The sequence below is a fragment of the Chamaea fasciata genome, unplaced genomic scaffold (genome assembly GCF_029207755.1).
Source record: "Chamaea fasciata isolate MVZ Bird 193981 ecotype frontalis unplaced genomic scaffold, bChaFas1.0.hap1 SCAF_11, whole genome shotgun sequence".
NCBI classification, from domain to species: domain Eukaryota; kingdom Metazoa; phylum Chordata; class Aves; order Passeriformes; family Sylviidae; genus Chamaea; species Chamaea fasciata.
The window spans coordinates 19,750,896-19,765,693 of record NW_027094096.1 but is presented as its reverse complement, the minus strand read 5'-3'; the positions used below and the strand labels follow the sequence as shown (position 1 = coordinate 19,765,693).

At 38.3% G+C, this 14,798-nt stretch overlaps 1 protein-coding gene across 5 annotated transcripts in view; it reads right to left on the bottom strand.

The window, feature by feature from the left end:
• Window positions 1-14,798, bottom strand: part of PEX5L (peroxisomal biogenesis factor 5 like) — a 107,275-nt gene that overhangs the window by 24,742 nt on the left and 67,735 nt on the right. For 3 of the 5 annotated variants that reach the window (XM_066193551.1, XM_066193552.1, XM_066193553.1), the window contains 3 exons: window positions 3,597-3,708; window positions 1,546-1,755; window positions 345-471 (listed from right to left, as the gene is read on the bottom strand). In XM_066193551.1, the coding sequence (XP_066049648.1) occupies window positions 345-471; window positions 1,546-1,755; window positions 3,597-3,708 (449 nt within the window). Of the gene's footprint in view, window positions 1-344; window positions 472-1,545; window positions 1,756-3,596; window positions 3,709-14,253; window positions 14,293-14,798 lie in introns of all 5 variants that reach the window. The other 2 variants (XM_066193549.1, XM_066193550.1) reach the window with 1 other exon arrangement.

Genomic DNA, 14,798 nt, shown 5'->3' with positions numbered 1-14,798 from the left:
CTTCTATTTCATAGACAGGGAAACTGAGGCTTGACAAAGGCACAAGACTGTGCCTCAGTCAGTGTTTAAAAACCCATAAAGGATTTCACTGCATGTCCCTGTAGAATTCTCACCACCATTTATTAAGTAATTGCACCTGCTACTTTCCACAGCGTTAAAAATTGCTGGAAAAATGGCACTTTGTAGTGCACTTGCTTATGATACATTGCCCAAAATATGTGCTTGAACACATTTAATGTCATCACAACAGGTTTAATAACGTGATTTGTTATCAGCCAAGCATTTCTGTGGATTGAGAAAGCTGGGCTGGAAATATTTTTTTTAAGGAAAGCAAAAAGTTGTACCATAAAATCTCTTTAGATGGAGCTCTGGATGATGATGATGTTCGTTCTGCAGAAGGGTGGACCTTGCTACTCCTGTCTCCATGAAAACTGACATCATCCCATTTCTCTATCTGTGTCTGAATATCAACTGAAAAATAAAGAACAGAGAAATATGAATCTTTTAAAAAAACTACTTCTGAAAATTTTCTCTCCTCTGTAAAATGTGTGTTATAGAGAAAATGATGCCACCAAAGCCTATATTTTAATAAAGGTCCAACATACAGGAATATTGTGCATCTTTCTAGTTGATATGGTGTGAAAATGTTCAGAAATTAACAACATTTTTCTAAATAAATTAGCATTCATGGTCAGAATGTCAGGGAAGGTCTTGACTTGAAATCAGTGACTTGCATGTAATTTAGACAAATTGTAAAAATGAAGCTTCTTTTAGAGACTAACGTAAAAATGACAATGTAGGCAACTGATATTTTTCAGTCATGTGTCAGACTCACTTTGCAAAGATCAGATGTTCAGCTCCTGTTTGAAGATAAAGGTCTCTGAAAGAATTTCTGTGCTGATGAATGGAAAATTTGCTGCCTTGGTATAAATTACATTTACCTTGCAAATTTCTCAGTTGCACTGCAAGTAATTTAGTTTGGATGGAACTAAATCAAATTCGCCTTTTCCAAAGCTTGTCGATAGATCAGGCTTGGCAGGATATTGAGTTGTTTTGGGGATTTGTTTTTTTCAGTCTGTATAAATATATGTCTCTCATCAAGAATGGATTTTTTTCTCTCCTATGCATAGATAAAGCAGTATTTACAAATATAAATGTGCATTTCTGACATCTGCAGTTCTGAAAAGGACATCAGTGTGGGCTGCCTCTCATTTGCGTCCTTTATCAATTTCTCATCACACCCCTGCAGGTTTTCTACCATTTTACACACCCTGATTAAATTCCTTTTTCCGAAGAAATTTCAAAACCTTATTAGCACACTTAGTGACAAATTAATAGGTATAATGGCAAAAGGAGGATGTAAAATGTGTTCACAGTGTCTAAAGTTTAAACCTGCTCAAGTAGTTTATAACGGGGAGCAGAGGTTACACTGCTGACATGAGCTGCAGAAAAATTCTGGGGTTGCTCATTATTTTGTGATTGTAGCCAGGAGAAAGTTGTGCTATGCAGGGCTATGGAGCACTGATAAAACAGCTACACTCTTACCTAAATCTAGAGAAGACTTGTCTGTAACTCTGACAGCCTGGACTTTCTGCTCAGAATCCACACTGATCAGGTCAGGATTCTCTGTCTTCTTTCTGAGGGTTGAAGCTTTTAAGCCTTCACTTCTTGAAGGATTCTCTGATTTCTTTGCTTTGTTTTGGGTTTGTGAGACAGGTTCACTAAGATCCAAGAGATCCAGACCTGCTGATAATACTTAGAGACAAAATGTTAAAATTCAATGTTGTTTTAATTCAAATAGCTCACTTTTTAAGATTTGTTTTAATTGGGGAAAGAAATTACTGATGCGTTTGCATTTGGCTAGAGTACGTGTGTATTTCCTGGTGAAAGATGATGACCAGTATATTAAAATATGCCTGGGGATTTCAAGTGCTTAACTGAGTGCAGTTTAGTGGATTTGCAAAGCAAAGCCATTCCTCTGAAAATCTTAAAGACATCTGAGGTCTTATGGCCTTCACAGGTGAAACCCTCTTTTGTGAGGGTTCCCTGTTCAACTGAGCTTTTAGATAAGATTTGGTTTAATCTTATGATTTGTTAAGTCCTGGTAACAGCTGCTGAGGGCAGGGCAGTTGTGCCACAATCCATTTGGGAATAGCTGGAGCAGGCAGCTCCTGGGTGGACCTGGCTCATAAAGCAATGAAGGCGTTTATTAATGGTTTCTATTGTTGGTGTTTGTCCTTTGGGCCATAAATACTGAATCTAAAGTCTAATGCCATTTCTATTAAGGACTGTATCAGTATGAAAGGAATGTTCCATTTCAGCTCTTCTTCTAAATTTTGCCTAAAGAGTAACATTTACAATTCTTTAGCATGTAAAAGGTAGAAAAACTCCTCCTTTATCATTGCGTTACAGGGCAGGTGTTTTTGACAAATCAGTTTGCATTCTCTCTTGCAGTGCTTTATCTGTGTTCTTGGAAATCACTGAATTTCACCAATCTTCATAGAATGATTTTTTCTTTTATTATTAAATGCATCTAATTAACACCCCCACCCCAATCTGATAGGTATGCAAGGCAGGTGTAAAATTTACAGGTACATTTTAAAACAAACACCATTCTTAAACAATCTGAAATAGTTCTATTCATCCCTGTAATATCTTCAGCTATATTTTTAAAAGGGAAAAAATATTACTTACAATTGTCATCTAATTCAGTATTTCAGCTTTTGTTACTAGAACTTGCATGCTGCTTTAGACATGTATTAATTAGATGTCAAGATAATCACTCAGCTGTCAATTATTCATTTAATAATTTGCATGTATATAAATTTTAATTAAGTGGCTTCTAACAAGCCAAGTCCTTTTATGAGACAGCAAGAGGCCACAGTAGTGCTGTGCTGATATTATTGTGACTCAGCTGATCTGCTCAACAGCATCGATTACCTTTGCACAGATACTGAATGGGAGAGGGCTAATTTCCAAAAGTACTTCCAAAGGACAACATACTTCAAATAGAGTTCAGTACAATTCAAAAGGTTTGTGGGTTTCACTCTTAGTTTTTGTTACCTCCTCTACAACCTCATTGCAACACAAAGGAGGTAAGAAATATAGTAGATCCTTTCACTAATAAAGTGCCTGAACTCAGCCTGTATAAAGTGTTTTGATACCTCTCCCCTTTTTTTCTCCCTAACATCTCATCCAAGATTTCATTTAAAAAAAAAATCTTTCTAGAGTAAAGAATGTGTTTGATTAAAACCAGACTAAATATGGGTTTTCCCATAGGTTAAAATTTTGCAAAACCAAATACAGAGAATGGATTCAAACTCATATGTACGTCCTGCGAGACTTAAGCAAATTGCATTAATTTCAGCCTCAAAGATCTGCTGGAATTGACGTGATTTGAATCACATCAGGTTTCCCCTAAAATGTAATGAACAAAGTTGTTCTTCTAACAGGTCAGGCAATTATAATTTAATGCCAGCTTGTGATTTTGTGCACACAGTAACAAACCAAGAAATCAGTTGACAAAAATGTGCAGTAATTAAGCTAAAACTAAAACTATTTTTCTCTAGTGAGGGAGAGTAAAGAATGTTGTTTACCTGCAGTGTTCGATGTTACAGGCCTTGCCACGGCTTCTGGCTTAGTTTCACAGAGAAAGTCATCAATGGAGGGGCTCAGGAGGGGTCTGCTCTCCTGTTGCTCATTCACCAGCTAGCAACAAAGAACCCCAGGTCACAGAGTGTTCTTGGGATGTAGAATTTACAGAAATGAAACATATTCTCACAATATCATCTGCTTTATTTTTAATTGTGAGAGTAAGATATTGCAATTAGACGATGCACAAATAGCACTGGGATTAAAATTTAAAAAAAAAAAAAAAGGTTTGCTTACCCTTTTGGGGCAAAATTAAATTCCAGTTAAACAAATCACACAAAAAATAAAGCAGCAAGATGATTTTTCCCTAGCAGTTATTGCACACTATTGCTTATAGGGCTAAAGGTACAGGGCCCGATGCAGCTCCCTTCAAATCCGTGGTGAAGTTGCCTTTCTCCATCACCAAGACACTAAGCAGGGATTGGGGTTTTTTTGCAAGTGGCCTTTTTTTTTCCCACAAGTAACATGCTTCCCCACAGAACTTCCACAACAGCATTTCATCTTGCAAATAAGCATTAGCCCATTAAACAATAACCTGCTGAGACAGGAAACACCTCTCTGCCATACAACAACATGTGAATGACAGTGGATGGAGCCTGGTGAGAGCGTGAACCTCCTGCATGAGTTCTGGCTGTGGGAAGACTCATAAAATGCTTTTTATTTATGAGCAGTTTTCCATTTTTAATTGTATGAGTGCTTTTTTGTTCTGCTACCTGCAAAAATCTCATTTGGAAAAATAAATGCATTATAGGCTATTTTAATTGGGAATTAAAAAGACAGACCAGTACAAGTCTCAGAAATAAAAGTCTCCTCTTTGCCATCTATCTCTGATTGGAGGATCAAGACCTAAGCTGAGCTGGAGGGATGTCTGATGGTGTGCCCTGCACTTAGTTTATCTTAATTTCTTTATCTGAAAAAATGTTCTTCCACTGTTGCTTTTGTCTGGAACTCTTTCAGCTTTATTTTATCCTCTCCATCTTCTTCTTGACCTTCTAACTCTTTTTCCATTGTTGAATTTTCAAAGTTTTCTCTCAGATATGTTTGAATTTTTAAGTTTAGGATGCTAATATTGACTAAATTTGGCCAAAAAGGGTATTTACTCACCCTCATATTTGTTAAATACTGGCCCTGAGGTGCTCCAGCAGCAGGATTATCTCTAAAGTTATTACAGCAAACCAGATTAGACTCACTGCTGTTCAGTACTTGATTTCCGTATTGCAAAGCTGCAGCAAAATACTGTAGGCATTGAAATAACAAGCCCATGATTCTGATGGATCAAACATTCAAGCTGATGTCTCACACTGACTTGCTGTGTGTGTGCACAAATGCATCTGCCCAGGAGCTCAGAGTTTTGCTCTAAAACACCCATATTTAGTTTCCATGAGCACCATGGCTGACAGATGAGTGATTGCCTGCCCAGCTGAGCCCAGCACAACATGCAAATGTGGGATCTGAATTTAGAAATCTGGCAGCGATGCTGCCCCAAACTCCAAATGTCCATGTGCTAAACCCAGCCTGCAGATGCACCTCTCCAGGGAATTAATCATGGGGCGTTTAACTCTGGATTGCCTGTCCAGGTTGCTGTCTCATTCAATGCACAGAAGGCACCTGCTTAATTTGGTAGATCTCAACACTTGATTGGAAATTGCGTTTGCATCAACTGCACACCTTTGATTTACATTCTCCCCAGGTCTACAAATTTACCTAATGATTTAGAACTCAAGCAAACCTAATTTTTCTTTTTATAATTTGATGACAGTCCTTACTCATGACTATTTTGAAAACATGTGGATGCCTTAAGTAAAGAGTTCAGTCTTTTCCAAACTACTTTAAGTATTTTAAAATTTTATCCCAATATCAGCAAAAGTTTCTTGTATATATATATTTCTTTTTGCATTTACACCACATAAGGAAAAGTCCTAAACCATTTGGAGAGGAATAGGAGGGAAGTAAGAAGATGTTCTGTAGGAATCAGCATAAATATAAAAACTTCATAGGAAATACTCTGTTTCTTTATCTATAAGACTATAATTAGGGAATATTATACTATCACATAGTATTTAGATGCTCATCAAGTTTCCCATTACATTCCATGGAAATTTTCTTTAATAGGAACTAATGGGGGAAGGATGAAATGAAGAAAGACTATGAGAACCAAAGTACCCGAGATCACTCATTGCAGACAGTGAAGAATAGAAAATCTGAAGACCAACTGGAAAGGCAGTTTATTGCCCAAACCTCCTGCAGAGGTCAGAGGATAAACTCTGGGAAGACCAGAAATAAAAAAAATATTAAGAATCAGAGTCGTTGAGGGGAAGGAGACAAGACTTAATAAAGATCTGAATTTTACCAAGGTCTAACTGAAGTATGAGCTCTGATAATTTTTTTTTCCTTTTCAAAGATGGTTATCATGTCCTTGGAATTTTCTTTATTATATTAATTAGATTTATTACATTTTAAAGGCAGGTTAAAAGAGTTTGACTCACTCAGGCTAACAAAACGGCGATTGAGTAGGAATGTAATTATTGTTCATGTACACATAAAGGGAGAATGGGCAGATGACACTGGTGGAGCAAAGTTCTTTCAGCTATAGAGAAATGTTGGCCTGATAACAGAGTTCTAAACTGGGCATGGGAACTTCTGGTCTGGGAATTAAAAGAACTGAACTACCACAGCAGTGAACTGTGTGAACAGTGTTTTTTTTCTTACTGTAGGGGGACAAAAGGCCCACCTATTTAAAATGGTTTTGCTAAGCCTTCTACAGGGCTGTTTATGATGTGACCGTGACCCAGAGGATCCCTCCTAGCCCTGTGTCCTATGCTCCCATGGCTAAGGACTAGAAGCTGTGGGAATGTCTTATTGAAAGGTTTGTTCCTCTGAAAAATAATCTGCTTTCAGCTCAAATATTTTTGTCAGAACAGATTGCAAAAACATGGCCATGTCTACTAACTCTCAATGAACACAAACTACTCCTGTATAGCAATAGAAAATATTAGAAAAATACTATTTTGACGTGAAGCAGACATTCAACGATGAATTAAGATTTAACAAGTTAGAATGCCATAAAATGATTTTTTTTCTATAGAGAAGTGGGCAGTGGGGGAGTTTTCTGACCTTACTCTGTAAGAAATGCCACTTGTTAAGCCCTTGGTCTCACACTTGGAATTTTATTTTGCTGCCTCATATACTGTACCAAATTTACCCCTCGCTTAATACTGCTCAAGTTATTAGAGTTATATCAGGCATGAATTTGGAGTAGTGCATAAAAGATTTATGAGATGAAAACTATGATCTATATTAAACCCATAATTTATGGTTCTCAAGCACCTTACAGGTTGAAAATCACAGAATGCCTTAAAACATTCATGAATCAAGCCTGGCACAGGGCTGAGGGCTATTATCCCTGTGTTGCAGATGAGGGAAGCAAAGTGAAATTAGGAAAGTCACCCAGCATCCCAGGGTGCTGGAGGAGCAGCACTGGGGGCAGGAGCCAGGCAGTTGATCCCAGACCCGATTTATGTGCCCAATATCCGTACACACACCTGGGAAAATGGGGCTCAGTACTAATTTAGCCAGTGGGTGCCATAAATTCTCATAATGTCTCTAGGAACTTAAATTCTCTCTATAAGATTCAGTTTAATTAAAGAAGAAGCCCACACACTCCTTTAATTGAGGGATTTGTGAAATCTGTGGAGGCTGATATTCCCTACTACCAACACATCTGAAGACACTCATCCACAGTATAAGATACTCCTAAATTCAAATGAGTCTTCTGGGAACACCACAGCAGAAAAAGGTGGTTTTCTTATCCCAGTACTGCTACTGTAATTTTTCATTCCAAAAAGCATGTAAGTGGGGCTTTCGGGTGCTTTGGGAGAGATACTGGGAGAATCAAAAGTGTCTAATATCAGCCCCACTGCTTCAAAGTATGCAAAGCAAGGATCATTTAGCAATAGCTATGGTATGGTCCTTCCATCCCATATTATATCCCCTCTTACTGCATTCCTGATTTTCATCTGTTTGCAGTGCAAAAGCAAGTCGGTTTGTTTCTTTTTTAAAATTTTACTAGGGCATAACATAATGCTCGTCTTTAAGATAAATTATTTAGACTCGAAACTGGGAGGGTTTCCAGTCAGGCATGGGCAGCTAATTAGCACCTATGTTTTGGGCACAGAGTGAACTAGTTCTCTTAAATTAAGTGCCTAAAATCCCTCCATGTTCAATAGGGAGAGATAAATGCCTAGAAAAGCAACTCCAGAGGGAGATTGTGCCTGCCCAATTTAGGCTGTCCCTCAGGAGGCTCTCAAAGGCACCTAGCTTTCCCCCTGGCTATATGTGGGATTTATTTTAGAAAGACTGGCTTAAAAGGCACCTAAAATGTCGATGTAATTCACTACTGAAGTGAGTTGGATTGAATTTTGGATTGGATCCATTTTGTTGCCTGATCCTGATTGAATTACTCATGGCACTAATTTAGGAAACCCCAAACTACTACTGGGTAGTCCCTTGTACTGTTCAGCAGCAAAGCTGCTCCTGGGCACTGAGAATTTCTCCTGTACTGCCCACTCAGCGTGGCGAGCTGCTCCACAAGGCTCAGAGAGTGGTCGCGGAGATGTAGTCATGAGCATGGAAGAAAGCAAGAAACATTTAATTCAGATTTTCTACTGGAAAAAATTTATATTTGAACTTTCCTCTGAGAAACTTGTCTGCTCTTTGGGTGACACTGGACAAAAAGGTAAAAGAGTCAGGTCAGTTCCAGCAGCTTGTATGTGTCATGCTTAGGCAGCGACACCAGATAATTTCAATCACTAATAATTTTTATGATGCACAACAGTGGTTGCCTGACCGATTCTCTGCACACACCTGGCACCTCATGACCTTTGGTGGCACTAAATGGAATAAGAGAGGAAACAAATCAAGTGATTTCTACTACCTGTCTCTTTCTAAAAACTGATAAATGGGAACCCCAACTAAGAGTGTAGATGATTGTTTTCTAGAAAGTAACTGGAAGTGTTGGCCTGACAGTCGTGTCTGTGGATCATTATCTTGGTAGGATAAGAACTGGAAGACCTCCTTTCCTGGTTGCAGAGGGGGGTTTGGAGAGAGAAATCCTGACAAACTCAGTAGTCTTGTGCTAAAAATTGAATTGCCTGAATTTTGATTTTCTTTTCTCACTCTTCTAGTACGTTTATAAAGATTTCACAATTAAAATTCACACACTTTATTTACTCTTGTGTAGTGAGTGTGATTACTTTTTGCCCCATCCTTGTGCCAGAACGATACATTAATTTTTCTCTGTCACTCTGCTATGAATGCATGTCCCAATGAAGCTGACATGAGAGCCAAAAATCTGGTTTTCACCACAAGAGAGAATCGATTCACGTGACACATGTTATACCTGACTTCCACCTCACTAGAATTGTGGGAAGCTCTAAAACTGAGATTAGTTCATTGCTCCCCCTTGCAAAGAGCACTCTGGAGTTGCTGCCTCTCTGAGCAGCCCTGCTCAGCAGGTGACACCAATGCTCTGTTGCTGGGTAGTTGGAAGTGTGTGGTGTGGCCTGTGAATCAGAGGTGACAATATCTTACCTGGAATCACACAAGCTAAGTCACCCCCCCAGGGCTTCACACAAAGAACTGTCAGGGTTTGTGTGAAGTCAGAGAGGCTGTGGGAGGATGGCTGCAGATATTGGATATTTGAATTCATGTGCCAGCTGTGTTGTCTAAAACCTTTGCTTATGTTGCATCTCCATAAAGAGCAATTGCATTGCTGGGTGACAACTCTTGCTGTGATCTCTGTGGCACACCAACACCATACCTGTGTTTGTACATGCTGACCTGTACAGGTTATGGTGTATTGTTGCAAGGTAAAATTAAACATCTCAGTATCTCCTTCCTTCTGTTCAGCCTGGTCTGGTGAAAGGAGGTTGAACATGGGAGTTGTGTCTGGCCCCTGCATTTTGGCCTGGCTCCAGCTAAGCACTTAAACATGCCCTGCAAAACTCAAGGTTAAAGCACGTGCTTAACTGTCCTGCTGGATCAGAGCCATGGGGGAAGAGGAGGAAAGTTACTCTTGTCATATTTTAACTGTGACTGGCAGTTTGGCCTTTACCCGTAGAGATTTACAGTGATTTATTGTAAATTTGCCTGTTGCTTTCATGCCTGCGTGCTCCATGCACTTGTTTAAGTTAAAAGAAGCTACTATCAAAAATGGAGTGCCACTCCCTCCTGGGTGTTAGAAGATTTTATTTATCAAATATCATGAGTTTTCTCTGTGGTGTTACCTGGTGATTTCTGTTTTAGCCTCTCCCCTGCCCCGTATCATTATCTGGGCTGAAGATCTACAGCAGTGATCAAAGACAACATTTTGTCGTTGCCATAGATAATTTGAGATCCCTGCTCTATTTTTGCATATGGGCTGAAATGACTTGAAAACCACGTGGATTTTTTCCTTGTCCTCTCTGTGGAGAGGACAAAATTCTGCAGCATATCCAGAGTTAGGCTGTGGTTTTGGATGTGTTACCGTGTCTGGTCATGGGAACCAAATCCTAAGTTCTTGTTTTATGGCCTTTCCCTGTCATAGCATGTCTGGTTGCTTTGGGATGTTTTCAGCAGATTAGAGAGCTTGAAACTCATAAGCTGTTTGTGAATTGAAGCTCAGTTTCACTGAAAAAACAGCAGGTTCAGTAAATCTAGACCTGTAGCACATGGTTTGCAACTCTTTAACAGGACATATATGCATACTTGGAGTATTCATGAATGAAGAACCAAGAAGTTTCTGAAAAGGAACTCCTATTAATGAATGAAAAAAAACAGAGCTAGGCTTCTGTATTATATTATTCACAAAAAAAGTTTGTCCAATTTTCTGTCCTTAAGGAATAGAAAGGAATTTTACAATGTATGAAACAGTATGGTTAATTTTTTTTACTTTATTAAAAAAAACCCTACACCACCAATTCCCATAGTAATTTCAAATTAAAATTGTAATTTTGTGAAAAATGTATTTAATTTATGTGACAGAGAGATCTATATAACTTTAGGAAAGCAACCAATTTGTGACTTTTAAGAATATTGTCAAGACAATTTTATTGTACTCATGAGAATATTTCTGCTGAAATTATGCATACGGCCCTAAAAGCAATAAATGTTGAGCAATATTTAACTTAGATGTAAAGAACCAATTAATATTTGTACTGCTAAGCATGCATTTATTCATTTTTGTATTTCTTTTTTTTTTGCTCTTCATGTATTTACCCTGTCCTAATAATAGATGAAAAAGAGTTATCATTTGGACCTAGGATGTATACCCTGATAAACTACTCAAAGCTTTTTATAATATTTCAGATTTGAGATATGTAGAACACACTGCTAATGAATTTATCATGAATCCTTTTAAAAGAATCCAAATAATAGGCTCTTAAGCCTAGTTATCCTAAGATCAGTGAGGAAATTGCCACTGTTCTCAGAAGGCAGATTGGAATGTACAATGAATATATGCACTCCAGACTTTGATAATGACAATAATTAAAACTGGCATGATTTTTGCCTTTTTTACCTGAATGTATTTCACTTAGTTTAAATGGAGTGAATTCTGGTTTAGGTTGGTGTAAAAGAGAAGGGAAGCTAATTACACCCACTGGAACATCCCACCATTCTGTTATAATCTTATTGAGAAAATATTCATGGAGTGGGCTGGAAGTCAGTGCAAGCCTAGTGCTAAGAAGCTTAAAATGAACATGATTGATTCAAATGGGACTGTTAAGTTTAAATGGAAAACTGTGATTATGCAATCAAATTCATGTAGTGAGCCCTTGATACACACATCAGAAAATCTACCGACAACATTGGGAGCTGAATATTAGTTATCTTTAATCTTTTTCCTCTATAAAATTGAATGGAAGCATTCAAAAATCTCCTGTTAGAGATTAAAAAACCCCAAATAACCCACCAAAACCCACAGAAAAGCCCCAGAACAAAACAAATATTAAAAAAAGCCTAACAAAGCAAGCAAGAAAAGAAAACTAAACCTAAGCAAAAACATATCACCACCAAAATAAGTAAATAAATACATACATACACACATACAAACATAGCTAAAAGCAAATGGAAACCAAAACACCAAAACAGTGAAATTTAGGCAGTGGAAATGTTTGAGTATTTTATTCACAAGCCCTTAAGCAAATCTAAATATGCTTAGGTCAACTAAGTATTGGCATGCAAATGAAGTTCCCTTAAAAAATATGATAGCTCCTACTCTGAATACTAACTAATACCTTATAGACCATAAAAAAGCCTTAAGCATCTGGTGGTGTTAATTGGGGGGTAGTAATGAAGCATATCTCTTTCTCTGACGTGTGCATTTTTCACAGGGGAGGATGAATTTCAGCATGGTTCTTATGATGTAATTCCGGCTTTTAAAATTTCCTATTTCCAAGTCAAATTCTAAACCCTAAAGTGTTCTGTGTGTTAACTTTTAAAATGAGAAGGGCTCAAGATCAAAACTCTGCTCTGAGCAATGTCTGTGTGGGTTCCATAAATTCTAAGTAGGCAGCTCCTATATTTTTTGGGTACAAGCAGAATTGGGGAATGGCTTTCAAGATCTACTTTGCATTTCTTTTTCCTATTGGTGACGTTTTCACAGACTCCCATTCTGTTCTACAAAATTTCAGAGTATACTGGCCACAGGACTGTCATGGATATGAATCCCCTCCTGCAGGTCTTCTTTCTTTCTGTTGTCTTTACAGGGATCCTACCACAAGCAGCTTTCCAACCTGTGTAGTCTAATAAAGAATCTAAATTAGGTGTGACGGATCTGGGACAAATAACTCCTGCGACACTGCGAGATTTCTTTTGTTTTTGCTGGCAAGGCATTTAAGTATGAACTTTTTACTGCTCAATAAAGCAGTTAATCATATTTTAAAGGATAAGTCTGGGTCGAAGTAAGTGGCTGAATCAGATCCTTTGAAGTTCACTGACCTGTAGTAAATTGGGAATTTCATAGCTGACTGCACAATTAAACTTTGACTTCAGGGCATATTTAGGTTTCAATTTGTCATTAGAAAGTAATTCTGAAGCAAGTTTTTTTTTCTCCTGACAAATGCAAAGAAGCTGTGAAGAGGTTAAACAAAAATTTTACTTTGCAATTAAAACCAAATTTATGCATGATTTTTCTCATTTATTTCTCTGCTTCAGGTAGAAGTAATTGGTTCATAACTTAATATCCAGGTAATCTTTGAACCTTCAGCAAGATTTCTTACACGTTTTCTAGGTTCCATTCTTTTGAAAAAAGATACCTTTTTTTCATTTGTCCCAGTCTCTTATGAATTATCTTTTAAAAGATAAAGGGAGACAGCAACATGGATAGAGTTATATTCTACAAAATCCTATTAGAACTGAAGGATCACTCTCTTGATGCTTAAAGTATTAAATTTGGCAACTACTGAATCCTTTTTCACACCAGTAAGTGTGAAGAAAGTGACTTTTATGGAAGGTAATTGAGACAGGAAGACAGGATTACAAAAAATAGATACTGAAAGGTCCATTCAATTACCAGGAATACCCCTCTGCTCACTGTGGTACACTCATTACTGCTGGAATGGTGATTGAGATTCCCAGTTGCTATATACTGCCACAGCCCCACAGGAGTCTGCAGTACTTTTTCGGTTCATGTTATTTGAAGATTTGCCTCCAGTTTTGATGATATAAAACTATATCTGACAGAATAAAATAATCTGTGAATTGGAAACATGATTTAAATTTAATTCACAGTATTTATTAAAAAAAAAGGTGCCATATTTTAAAAGCTGGGCTTTGCTACGAGCATTACAATAAAATAGGACTATTATCTGTCTTGTTCTGTGCTGGATAAGTTTTTACCCCTTTCCAGAGGAAGAGAGCAAAGACACGTATTCTGAATTACAAATTCAGGAGCCTATGTACATTATCACTATCAAAAAGCAGATTTAGAGACTCTTCTTTGTGTATCAGATTCCAATTATGCTTCCTGGGGAGTCTGTCTCCACAGACAGACATAATTAATCCTCCATTCATCAAGGATTTTGGAAATGGGAGATTTCACTTTTTTTTTCTCTCTTAGAAAAGCCAGTCCTCGTGTCTGGGCTTGACTCTTGCATTTCAGCTGCAGATTTTTTTGCTTAGGTAGCTGTAAGGTTGGAGTAGCATAGATACTCAATGCATTAAATTACTCCCTAAGGCATGGACCTGACCACACTGGGTTTGGTGGAGGTGAGAACTTTGGGAAGACCAGGCTTTGTAAAGACCAGGCTTTATTCCCCTGACCCATCTGGCCTGGGAAGTTTGCAGTCAATTTGGAACTTGTTCCACCCCGTGAGCAGCAACCACATCCATCTGTTTCATCATGTAAGGAGCAGAGACAGACAGTGGGATGGGGGTGGGTGACACAGCAGAGCGTTTTCCTGCGTGGATGATGGGGATGAGGGGTTCACATGGACACACTGCAGTGACAGCATCTCAGACCAACATTTCAGCCAGACAATTAGGGGACAAATGACATATGCAACGTGGCCGTACAACTGCACATCACACATACATGATGCAGAGATGGCTATGGAAAATACTCACTTTTTCACTTGATTCTGCTTCCTTTTGGCTTCTGCACCCCTTTGGTGCATAGCAGGGAAGTAGGTATTTGTGTTTAGTGGAAGAAATTACACTGACTAACAGACATAAGCATTTTACTCATAAATTTATCATAGACTATTGCTGAGGAGACTGACAGACAGCCACTACAAATGGTGTGTTAAACATTTAATGAACCCAGGCTGAACTCCTGGCCCTGTTGAAGCCAATGGAAGTTTTGCGTGTCAATCTTTTTCGGGGTGCAGTGAAGGTTTGGAGGGGGCGGCATTTTATGTGCGTTTCTAATTGTTTGTTAATCACTTAGTGGAAAATCAGAAATGATGCCTTAAACAGAGCATCTCTTTCCTCTCTGCAATTTCTTCACAGATATTGGAGTTCACCACGAACAAAACCTGGTGTTCAACAGGGGCTGAGGAGGAGGTGCCAGACCTGGTTTCCAAATTAGTAGATGGTATTTCTAGAATGTGTATTAGTGCAGCACATCTGCGATGCTCTGCTAGAGAAGTACGTGCTGGTGTGCGTGTGCA